Consider the following 11,584-nt stretch of genomic DNA (forward strand, 5'->3'; position numbering starts at 1 on the left):
CAATAAGGAAAAGATAAGTCAGCCAATTTTAAAATGGAACTCGGTGCGCCCCAGTGGGTTGGTGTCAGAGCTGGTTGTTCTTCGCGCTGCCTGCCGGGACAGCTCCAGCCTGGCGGCGTTCCCGGGCGCATCCCGAGAACTTGTGTTGGCCTTTCTTAAGCCGGGGAGGCGTTGGGCAGAGCTGGGCTGCGGCTCCGCCCCCGGGGGTTGCCGTTTCCTTAGAAGGCGAAGCCCTAAGCCTGGCCTCTCGCCCGCGGGGAGTCCGCGGTACGCCTCCCGCACCCCTCGGGACCAGGACTTCTGCGAGCGCGCGGGAAGACCGGCGGAGCCTGTGCTTCAGCTCGGGCGTGGACGGGGCGGGCGCTGGGGCGGGGCTCGCGCTCGCGGGTTTGAATGGAAGGGGCTAGACCAGCGGAGACGGCGGCGAGCGGGTCCTGAAACCAGAACTCCATCGCCGCCCTGCGCGCCATGAGGCGGGAGAGGTGAGTCGGGCGGGCGTGGCGTCGGTCCCCTGGATGTAGCACCATGGGAACGGCGACACCGGGGACAAACACTGGTTCTGCGAGGTACGCAGGTGCGTGGCCTCGGAGCCCAGGGACCGCCGAGCAGTTTGGAGCCTTCCTTAGGACCGGACTCGCTTGCAGGGAGGAGCCCGGTCGCAGCAGGCTACTCTGCATCCTCCGGCGCCTCCAATCTGGTCCTCGAGCCTGGGCGCTGTGACCAAAGAACCTATTGCCGCTTCCCCGCGGTGTTCCCAACCCTTGGCCACCTCCGGGACCTGCGAGATCTAATTTAGAACCCAAAATGAACCTGACACTGTGTTTTAAAAGGCTTGGGGTGCAAAACGAGAGGCTAGCAGAAACCGGCCCTTTTTGAGGGCGGCGCCCAGCCGACCTCCTGTGAGGTTTGAATCGGCCCCGGACGCCACCCGGGCGCACGCGGTGGGGACCACTGTGTCTCGCGCCGCGCCTCCGGGTCTCCTCGCGTGGCAGGAGTCCCTTCGCCGCCTCGCTGGAGGCGATCCCGGCCGAACTCAAGTCTGTTCGTAGGTGTGGCGCCTCTCGCCTGCGCTTCGGCCATGGAGGTGCTGCGGCGCTCTTCGGTCTTCGCTGCGGAGATCATGGACGCCTTTGATCGCTCGCCCACAGACAAGGAGCTGGTGGCCCAGGCTAAAGCACTAGGCCGGGAGTACGTGCACGCGCGGCTTTTGCGCGCCGGCCTCTCCTGGAGCGCTCCAGAGCGTGCCTCGCCTGCCCCTGGAGGACGCCTGGCAGAGGTGTGCACCGTGCTGCTGCGCTTGGGTGAGTACCATCCTAGGCAGCCCCTCTATAGCTGGTTGATGGGTCTGCCTGTTGTTGTGTATCAGGGTTTCTGGTACAGCTGTTCTGCACTGACATTCCCTTCTTGAGACATGACCAGCCCCTCTGCGACTGTGCCTCACCCTCCCTCTGCTGTAAAGAGGAGGTGTGCGTGGGAGCCCAAATCTGTCTGGAATGGGAGGATGCGAGGATAGGCCACCCAGGCTGGTGCTGCTCTGTTCATTCCCCAGGCTTGTCTGCTTGCTGGCTCCTTTGTCAGCCTCCCCCCTCCCCGGTGCCCGATCACAGACGGTCTTGCCATAAAACTCAGAAAGCCCTGGAAGAGCAATATTTTACCAGCTAAACTTTATGGTGACCCTTGTACTCTGCTGGACTAAAAAATCCTTTGTGGTACCACGTGTCCCAATGTTTGTTTTGGAAAATAGGCCTTTCAGTTATTGGCCGAGGTCCGACACCCACTGCAGTTTCCCTTGATGGGAAGGCCCCCTGGGGCCTTCTTGAAGGATATCTGGGACAGTTGTTTCTGGGAGTCACACACAGCTAGCTCAGCAGCTCTCTTTAGCTCCTCAAAGGACATGTGATGGGGTAGCCAAGCCTTGATCCACGACAGTTCACATTAGCACAGCCAGACTGGGGCCTGGGGCTCTAAGGGACCAGAAAAAGATAGCAGGGATCAAATAAGTGGATGAGTGGGTGTCAGGGAGAGGCGGTGTGCATTCTCCTGGTTTGAGGGAGCCAGGTCAGACCTGGCTTCCTGGGAGATGAGGTGTGCACTCATACTGTTTTATATAGACCCTGCATCTTCATGCTGGACTGACCTCAAGGAGCAAGTCTATGTAAACCTGGCCTGCTCAACAGTTCGAAGGAGCTGGAGTCCATTCGGCCTGAGTTGGGTTCCCAGGAGGGGCTGTGCATGGGCAGAGGGGACTAACTCTGGGTGTGTGGAGAGTGAGAATGAGAGGTTTGGTTGGGTAAACTCCTCAGACAAAAGAAGACCATTGGCTCTCTCTAGAGAAAGGACATGTTGGTCTCTTGTAAGTCCCCAGGGCACTGGGGTGGCAAAGGGAAAGTCCTGCTTTGGGTCTGACCCGTGCCGTTTCGTCTTCAGTCTTGTGTCGGGTCCTAGGAGCCTTGAACACTGGTCTGTAGAAAGGAACAGGTGCGGGGTGGGGATTTGGCTCAGTGGCAGAGCGCTTGCCTAGGAAGCACAAGGCCCTGGGTTCGGTCCCCAGCTCCGAAAAAAAGAACCAAAAAAAAAAAAAAAAAAAAAAAAAGGAACAGGTGCAAAGCCTCGAACTCAGCAGGAGCTCTCTGAATAGCCTTTTCCCATCACCCAGTGCTATTCCTACACTCTGGGGTTCAGACCCTTCTAGACAGCTTAGGGGATTCCCAGAGGGGGAGAGCCTGGATTCCATTGTGTCCTTGTTCGGGTTCTGTTTGGTGCTGTCATGACTTTTCAAGGTGAATTCTTCTAAGGTCAGCGATATCTTCCTGACCTCCCAAGCATGGCTCCCAGCCACAAACAGGAACAGCCTAGCTCGTGTCCCCAAACCATCTCCTAGGGTCAGTCTCCAAAGGCCCCCAGGGTTTATCCTTGGCAACGGTCAGGCAAGCGTTGGGAATTTCCACGCCATCTCCTCATCCCCTGGCCCCCCTCCTCCTGCTTCTCTGCTTCCAGATCTTAATTAATTAGATAGAGCGCAACTGGCCTCAGGGATGACGTGGGCGCCCTTATCGCTGGGACAGGCCAAGCAGCAACAGCATTTCCCTATTTGCTTTGGCTGGGGAAGTGGCTGGGCCGGGGACACCCAATCAGAGGCTGTGTGGAATTCCCGGGCACTGTCTTTCCCTCCGCATGCATGCTGATGCCAAGGGCACTGTAGCCCAGGGGGCGGGTGGGACTGTGGAAGGCATCTCCTTGGCACAGCTCTGGCTGGGCTGATGTAGCCCCGCATAAAAACACACCCGTTTGGCACCAGGAACCTAGGTACCATTGTCCCAGATCTTGGAGCTGCCTGAGTCAGTTCACTGAACCATTACCAGTGATGATAACTCCAGGGCCTAAGCCGCCATCATCCTGTGAGGCTGTAGGGGGTGACTGCATATATGTGGTCTCCCTGCCAAGCCCCTCTCCATGTTGGGCTCTGCCTGCCTGGTCCCTCCTCCTCAGCCTATCCAGTTGCTCATCTGCCTGCCTGCTTGTCTGGTGTGAGTCACCGAGCAGGCAGAGCCCATGTACCACTGCAGGATTCCTGCCCCACTGGCCCAGCCAGTCTGCCCTAGGGGGCTTGGAGGTTCTATAGTCTCCCTAGACTCTTTGTTCATGGGGCCAAGGTTGGGAGAGTCAAATGAAGCAAGATAAGGTGAAGGGGTGGCAGTCGAACAGGTTAAGTGGGGGTCAGAGCCTAGTGAAGGGAAGGTGTTAGCTTGGAGGTCAAGTGTGGTCAGGCGGATCCCGTGTACCATCAAGTCTCGGTCAGTGCTGGCCACGGGGCTAAGGTGAGAGAGGACCTGAACGACTGTGCGTCCACGCAGGAGATGAGCTGGAGCAGATCCGTCCCAGCGTATATCGGAATGTGGCCCGGCAGCTGCACATCCCCCTGCAGTCTGAGCCTGTGGTGACTGATGCCTTCCTCGCTGTGGCCGGCCACATCTTCTCAGCAGGTAGGTCTGGCCTGTTTACCTGAGGCGCCACTGGGAGGGACTCAACCTGTGTGGATCAGGCAGGTTTGCAGGGATAGAATTCTTGGGGCCCCCAATATGGCCCTGTGGGTCCCAAAGTCATTGCCATCATCCTGGCCCTTGGGGTGTAACAGCCCAGCCCAGTGAAGAGCTGGCTCTCACAGCACTGGGACAGGCTGCTGGGTATTTTGATTTTTAGTTTTACTTATTGATTTCTTGAGACAGAGTTTCTCTGTGTAGTCTTGGCTGTCCTGGACCTCTGCTCTGCAGACCAGGCCGACCTTGAACTCAGAGATACGCCTACGTGAGTGCTGGGATTAAAGGTGTGCACCACCATACCTGACTGTTTTTCAATTACATTTTTATTTGGTATGTGTGTATGTTCACACACTGGACCACAGCACACACCTGGCGGTCCGAGGACAACTTCTGGAGGTGGCTCTCTAATTTTATCGCTTGGTTCCTGAGGTTGAACTCAAGTCTTCAGACTTGGCCACAGGTGCCTTCTTTTTCTTTTCTTTTTTTTTTTTTTTTAAAGATTTATTTATTTATTATATATAAGTACACTGTATCTGTCTCCAGACACCAGAAGAGGACATCGAATCTCATTACAGATGGTTGTGAGCCACCATGTGGTGGCTGGGATTTGAACTCAGGACCTCAGGAAGAGCAGTCAGTGCTCTTAACCACTGAACCACCTCTCCAGCCCTGCAGGTGCTTTTATCTTCTGAACTACCCAGCTAGCCGGGCTGCTGGTCATTCTGAGGGCTGTTGACACAATCCTGCCATTTGATCATGGCCAGGCACTGGCTGGGACTGTGGTGCCCTACAGGGCAGTGGCTCTCTGCGGGACTGCAGCAACACATACTGGGCTTTTAGTGACCGTGGTGCTTAGAGTTCCACAGCTAGATCCACGTGAGGCATTTCAAAAAAATGAGCATCCCTACGTCAGTGAGATTGGCCAATCATGGGGCACTTTAGGAGATGAGGGACATGCTGGTCTGGATACTGTGACCACACTCACCTGGGACTCTCCCAGGAGTCTCCATGTCTGCTCAGAAGTGAGCGAAAGGCAAGCTCCTGCAGCCCCTCCCACTTTGCCTCAAATTCCCTTCCTTTCCTTGCCCTAGACTTACAGGAGGCTGCAAGATTCATCTCCTCAAACCCTCCCATTCCATGCTCTTAGAACCACCGATAGACCCCTTGTTATCCACATGCGTCACTTACACCAGACCCATGTGGCCTTTGCTTAGGAGCAGGGAGGCCCAGGCCAGTCTCACATGACCGATCAGGGTCAGCTAGTGCAGCCTCTACTAAAATTGCAGGGGCCTGGGCTGTGGGAAGTAGGGAGTGTGTGGGTGGTGGAGTGGGAGAGGCGGAGCAGGGCTGTGGCATGGGGTGGGAGGAAGTACCAGGAGTTAGTGGGCAATACTCCCGTCCCCTCTGTGAGGGCTAACTTGCAAGCACTTGGTGGGAACATCAGTGGGCAGGGCTCAGGAAGGAAGCCAGCAGCCTGGCATTTTGGGTGGAGGACCACCCTTGTCCTCTCTGGGGCTTTCCAGCTGACGCCAGCCACGAGTGGCCGCCTGGGTGTCTGTCTCCAAGCTGTCAAGCAGGCTGGTTTACGAACTGTGGATGGCTGGGTTTAGAAGGAGCTTTTTGCTCTGGAGACTATAGATCTGGTCTGTGGATGGCTGCAGTGAGCCCAGGACCTCGAGGGGCTGGGTCTCTGTTAGAGGTGGGTGTGAGCAGGAAAGAGAGGTCTGGGGCCTTGGGTGGTAGTGAGTGTGAGCTGGGGAGAGGTCAGAATAACCTTACCTCATGTCCACCATTTCTGCCTGGTGCCCACCCTGAACACAGAGGCAGCCCAGAGAGACACTCGCTCTGGAAGAGCCTCTCGGGGAGACAGGGCCTTTCTGGCTGACGTCAGCCATGGGTGGCTGCCTGAGTGTCTGTCTCTAAGCTTTGGGGAGGAGGTGGGGAAGGAAGGCCTTGAGAATGTAGGGTGGTCACCTCTCACTGGCGGTCAGGAAGCACCAGCAGACTTTGCAAACAAGCATCCGAGATGGTCAATGTCACAGTCATCATGCCAGAATGGCTTCATTCTTACCAGGATGGCCAGACATCCACAGTATTGATGAGGACGTGGGGAAGTCAGCCTTTACTCAGAGCTGGTAGGGCATGTGTGAAATAGCACTGTGGAAAACAGCCTGGCCGGTCCTCAAATAGTGAGGTATGGCATTTCCTCATGATCTACTGAATCTACTAGGTGTATGCCTAATGGAATTAAAACCCAAGAGAAGCCTGGCTGAGTGTTCCCAGCAGCATTATTTGCAGAGCCCCAAGTAGTGACTGTCCATGTGTCCGTTAATTGACTAATGGATGTGGAATATTAGTCAGCCACGAAAAGGGCTGAGGCAGAGCAGTGCCTTAAATGTGCCACATACAAATTCATTTGTGCGAAATGTGCAGAGTATGTTAACTGTAGCAAGGCAGATTAGGACTTGTGGGGGCGACCAGGGGCTATGTGGATGAGATGTTCTGGAATTGTAGGGGCTGGAGAGCTGGTTCAGCAGTTAAGAGTACTATCCAGTTCTATCTGGTTCCAGGTGATCTGAGCCATTTTCTGGTCTCCGTGTAGACAAAACACCCATATGTATTAGAAATAAATAAATCAGGCTGGGGGGTAGTGGCACCTGCTTTTAATCCCAGCTCTCTGGAGGCAGAGGAAGGTGGATATCTGAGTTTGAGGCCAGCCTGGTCTACATAGAATGTTCCAGAACAACCAGGATAGAAAGCCATCAGTCATAGAAAGCCCTTGTCTTTAAAAGCAAATAACACACTGCACCCCGCCCCCTGTTCCTCACCGGGAATGGAGCCACCCCACGGGACACCGTTTAATAGGAAGACATTGAAGCGCCTTGGATCTTGTGATGGACTCAGACGGGGGCGTCCTGCGTGACTGAGATGCTAGGCCCATCCTCCATGTCATCAAGGGAACAGTTGACAGCAGAGTAGCCTGCCTGCGAGGACATGACTGGGTACTGTCACCCAACTGACCACGAGCATCCTTTCTCTAGCATGCTCGGCGGACCGAAAGCCGGAACTGTGTCCTAGGAGTTACAAGAGTGCTGTTAAAGCCGGGTGGGGCTCGGGGGGGGGCTTACAGACTTGGTTTACCTGGAAAGGAGAGCAAGTAACTCCTTCGAGAGTGTTAGAGGCAGCTGTGTGCCACTGCTGGCTTTCGGGGGCTGTTTGTTGTTTTGTTTTTTTTCTTTCCCTATTCCTTTTCACTGAGGTGACTCACATATACCGCACATTTAGCCACATTAAATGCCAGCCCACTCAGAATGCCATTTGTCCTAATCCTGAGGACATTCTGCCTATCATTCCCTGTCCCTCGCCCCCAGGCCCTTCTGAATCTGTTGTCTCAGCGGGTATGCCCGTTCCGTGTGTTTTCTGTAGGAGGACTGGCACGGGATTTGTGCCCCTCTGTGTCTGGTTCCTTCCCCTTGCTATGGCATTCATCGGAACTTCACTCTGGCTCCTGGCTGTATCAATGCCGTGGCACAGCCCCAGCAGTCTGCCAGGGAACATGCAGTTTTTCCTTTTTGGTGGCTGTGAATGGTACTGTGGTGGACGTCTGTGTGCTGGGTCATGCACTGTATGAGGTTACTCTGGCTGCTGTGTGAAGGTGGGTGGAGGGGAGCGTCATAGTCGAAATGTTAGTGCTTAGGTCAGCCTCTCACGGGGCCTGTGACTGGACGTGGGAGCTTTTCAAGGACAGATCTTCAACTGTCTGCCCTAGCAAAGCTGAGAACAGTGATTACCTGAATCCTTAACTCTCATCTTTACGAGTATGTGTGTTTACATGAGTGAGTGAGTGAGTGTGTGTGTGTGTGTGTGTGTATGAGTGTGTGTGTGAGGGTATGAGTGTGTGCAGATGCCCATATGTGTAGGTAGACGTTAATGATCTTCCAGTTCTTTTTTGAGACAGTCTCTCATTCAACTAGGAGTCAGTGAGGACTGGGCCAGTAAGCCCAAAGGCCCTTCCTTCTGCCTCCATCTTTTTGATGCCAACATTGGGACTGCAGCGGCATGTTAACCCGCCAGGCTTTTTACATGGGTGCTGGGAATCTGAACTCTGGTCCTTCATGCTTGCATAGCAAACACGTTACTGAATCTCCAACCCCAAAAGCTTTTTAACATGGTAGGCCACAGCTCTATCTTGTAATAATGTATCTTCTTGTGCTGTTAACAAGGGGAAATAGGTTTTATTTTTTCAAATGCTTACTGTGTTATCTGTACCTGTTTTGGCTTTCTCAATCTGAAGATTCCTCTTGCTTCAGCTTCCTGATACTGGGATTACTGGGGCACACACAACCACACCTGCCCTCTCTTTTAAAGACACTTATTTAATTTTTTTTTTTTTTTTTGGTTCTTTTTTTTTTTCGGGGACTGAACCCAGGGCCTTGCGCTTCCTAGGTAAGCGCTCTACCACTGAGCTAAATCCCCAGCACCCACTTATTTAATTTTTAATTACGTGTATGTTTGTATCTGTGTGTGGCTGTGTGCCTGTGTGTTCAGGTGCCCTTGGAGGTCAGAGGCAGCAGATCTGCTTGGAGCTGGAGGCACAGGCACTTGTGAGCTGACTGTAGGTCTTGGCATCGGGACTTGGTCCTCTGGCCTCTTTAACTCCTGAGCCATGTCTCCGGCTCCCTGACTTGAGATAAGAACTTATGTAGTCCAGGCTGGCCTGGAGGCTACACAGTTGAGCATGACCTTGACTGAACTCCTGATTCTCCTGCTGCTTGTTCAAAAGCGTTTCGATTAGCCCAGGATTTTATTCTTGTTTTTTTGGCGCTACTGGTGATAGAATACAACATTCTTCTATTTCCCCCCATTTTTACGTGTGTACGTATGTTCTGCATGTCTGTAGTCATGCATGCATGCATGCATGTTTTCATGGAGGTCCGAGGATGATGTTGGCCGTTATCCTCAATGACCCTTGTAATTTAGAGGCAGAATTTCTCAGTGCTAGGCAGAGCTGCTGACCAGCTTGCTCTCAGGATCGGCTCTGCCTTCCGAGGCTTTTATTGGGGCAGGGGGCTGCTGTACCCACCCAGCATTTATATGGGTTCTGGGGATCTGAACGCTGGGTCTCCAGCTTGCATAGACTGCAAGCTAATTCCTGGGCCATCCCTCCAGCCCTTGAATTCCTCTATGTCAGGGAGCCTCGTATAATCCCCCTCATACTTGTTTATGGTATTCCAGGTTTTAGTTATGCCTCCCAGAAGGCCCAATAGTCTTGGCTTTTTTTTTTTTTTTTTTAAATCAAGTATGGGATAGGTCCTGACCTAGTGCCCTGAGATCAAGGTTCAGAGTTGCAGACAAAACAGAGTTGGACACACCCTTGAAGTTGCCTGCTGTGCTCCTTGTCTAGTTCTGAGCCAGTCTGTGTTGAGTCACACTGCTTTCTTGTGGACACCCCTATCAGAAGTGGGGAAGGCTGATCTCATCCTAGGCTCCAGCAGGTATGCACTGGAAGCTGGGAATCTCCGTCTGTCATGGAACTGCCTGAGAAGGGAACGGTCTGACCTGCTGCAGACAATGATCAAGCTAGACCAAGTCACAGCCAAGTGTCCTGCTGTGGTGGTGGCCTGCATGGGGGTTTCCTGGCTCCTTGTCATTGTCACTAGCTGATGGCAGGCAGGAAAGTAGCTCAGGGAAGCTCGGCTCTTCCTGTGAGCCCAGCTTGGGTCTGACTGACACACTCTCTCTCTATAGGTATCACATGGGGCAAGGTAGTGTCCCTGTACTCGGTGGCTGCGGGACTAGCGGTGGACTGCGTCCGGCAAGCTCAGCCAGCCATGGTTCATGCCCTGGTTGACTGCCTGGGGGAATTTGTACGCAAGACCCTGGCCACCTGGCTTCGGAGGCGTGGTGGATGGGTGAGTCTGAGGATCGCCAGGGCTGTGAGGGTGCGGCGCTGGGAAACAGAAGGGTGGGGTGGGGTGGGATGGAAGGCGGGAGCAGTGGGCAAGGGCTTCAGGACTCAGGGTTGCTCTGAGACATGGGCGGGTGCTGGCTCCTCTGTGTCTGCATGGCCATGTTCCCTGACCCCAAACTCTTGTCTCCTTGCTGCTCCCAGAAGGTGCCTGGTAGAAAAAGGTCAGCCGTAGTCCCTTCAGTACTGCCCCAAAGCACCCTCACTTCCCTCTTGGGAGCCCCACTTTTCTACATTCTCAAGAAGACCTAGAGATGGGATGTCAGGATCCATGCCTGACTGCGTACATGGTTGGCCAAATCCAAGATGCTTTTGGGTACTGGGCATGGAGGATGGGCTCTACCCAGAAGCCTGTTTTCACCTATAATATGGGTAGGCAAGGATGTCAGACTTGGAACAGTTCCTCACCTGGCTCTCAGGTATCCTGCTCAAGTTTTGGTCTAGATGAACTACAGCCTCTGTTTTCAAACACCCTTGTATGTTTCCTCTGTGATTTGGTAGACATTTTTCTAGTGCAAGGCTCTAGGGGCCTTGGGTGTCTGGCTTTGCTAACTATTCCTTTTATCTCCCAGACGGACGTCCTCAAGTGTGTGGTCAGCACAGACCCTGGCTTCCGCTCCCACTGGCTCGTGGCCACACTCTGCAGCTTTGGCCGCTTCCTGAAGGCTGCATTCTTCCTCCTGTTGCCAGAGAGATGAGCTGCCCACCAGAGCAGGGGCCACTCCTAGGGTCCCTGGGCCCAACCTAAGGGGGCCTACAGCACCTGCAAAGCACTCACTCAAATTGGGAGCATTTAGCCCCTGGGGCCCTGTCCCAAACCCCATTCCTTTGTGGACTCTGGCCTCTGGGAGGAGTGAGTGGAGAAAGGCAGAGTCTGGAGCTGGCCTCTGGGTCTGCCGTAGCTCTTCTCCTGGAACTCCTGCCAGAAGTCCCGTGTCCTGTGTCTAGGCCAGTGCCCTGCTCTAGAGAAAGGGACCTGCAGATATTTTCACTTGATTGCTCACGCCCCACCCAAGGACGGGCCTTCCCAGGACATGAGCTGGCCTCAGTCTTTGTGGGAAGCAGGTCCTGTATAGTTGATCTGAAGGTGGCTAACGCAGAAGCTGCCAGGGGTGTTTACTGTCCCTAAAGGCAGATAGAAGGCTTCTTGCTGTTTAGATATTTCTAGGTGAGGAGGGTGTCCCTAAGCCACGATGGGTCCTTTGTGGCAGGAACCAGAGATGTAGGGCTCTGGACTAGTTCGCCTGACCGATGAACGAGAGAGCCTGTGGATGAGGAGGTCTGTATAAGTTATATTCCAATAAAGCTTTACCCAGTGAGCTGTGAGACTCAATTCTGCTTTTTTTGGCGTCTGTGCTCCCAGGAGTACCAAATATTGCCTGTTCTAGGAGCTCAGAATCTGGGGAGCTCCAATCCCTCCCTAGAAGTTCATCCTTCTTCCCTACCTGCTGTGTCTGTCCTGAATGGCCTTGGATTTGTTCTCGGAGGGGACCGTGAGGGAATGAAGAACGAACACAGAACGTGTACAGAAAGGCTACAGTCCGGTGGGATGTGTGTACTCGTTTAGAGCTGCAGC

The 11,584-nt window shown here is 54.0% G+C and overlaps 1 protein-coding gene across 2 annotated transcripts; it reads left to right on the top strand.

Annotated features, from left to right (window-relative positions):
• Window positions 1-221: 221 nt before the first annotated feature.
• On the top strand, window positions 222-11,327 carry Bok (BCL2 family apoptosis regulator BOK). 2 transcript variants are annotated; one of them, NM_017312.2, is made up of 5 exons: window positions 422-482; window positions 1,050-1,301; window positions 3,855-3,983; window positions 9,789-9,952; window positions 10,581-11,327. In NM_017312.2, the coding sequence occupies exons 2-5, from the start codon at window positions 1,079-1,081 to the stop codon at window positions 10,704-10,706; spliced, it is 642 nt and encodes a 213-aa protein (NP_059008.1). In that variant the 5' UTR covers window positions 422-482; window positions 1,050-1,078; the 3' UTR covers window positions 10,707-11,327. The 2 variants fall into 2 exon arrangements, with proteins under 2 accessions (XP_038939058.1, NP_059008.1); XM_039083130.2 differs by lacking the exon at window positions 3,855-3,983 and having other exon boundaries at window positions 222-482.
• Window positions 11,328-11,584: the final 257 nt, after the last annotated feature.

Source organism: Rattus norvegicus, chromosome 9 (assembly GCF_036323735.1).
Source record: "Rattus norvegicus strain BN/NHsdMcwi chromosome 9, GRCr8, whole genome shotgun sequence".
NCBI lineage: Eukaryota > Metazoa > Chordata > Mammalia > Rodentia > Muridae > Rattus > Rattus norvegicus.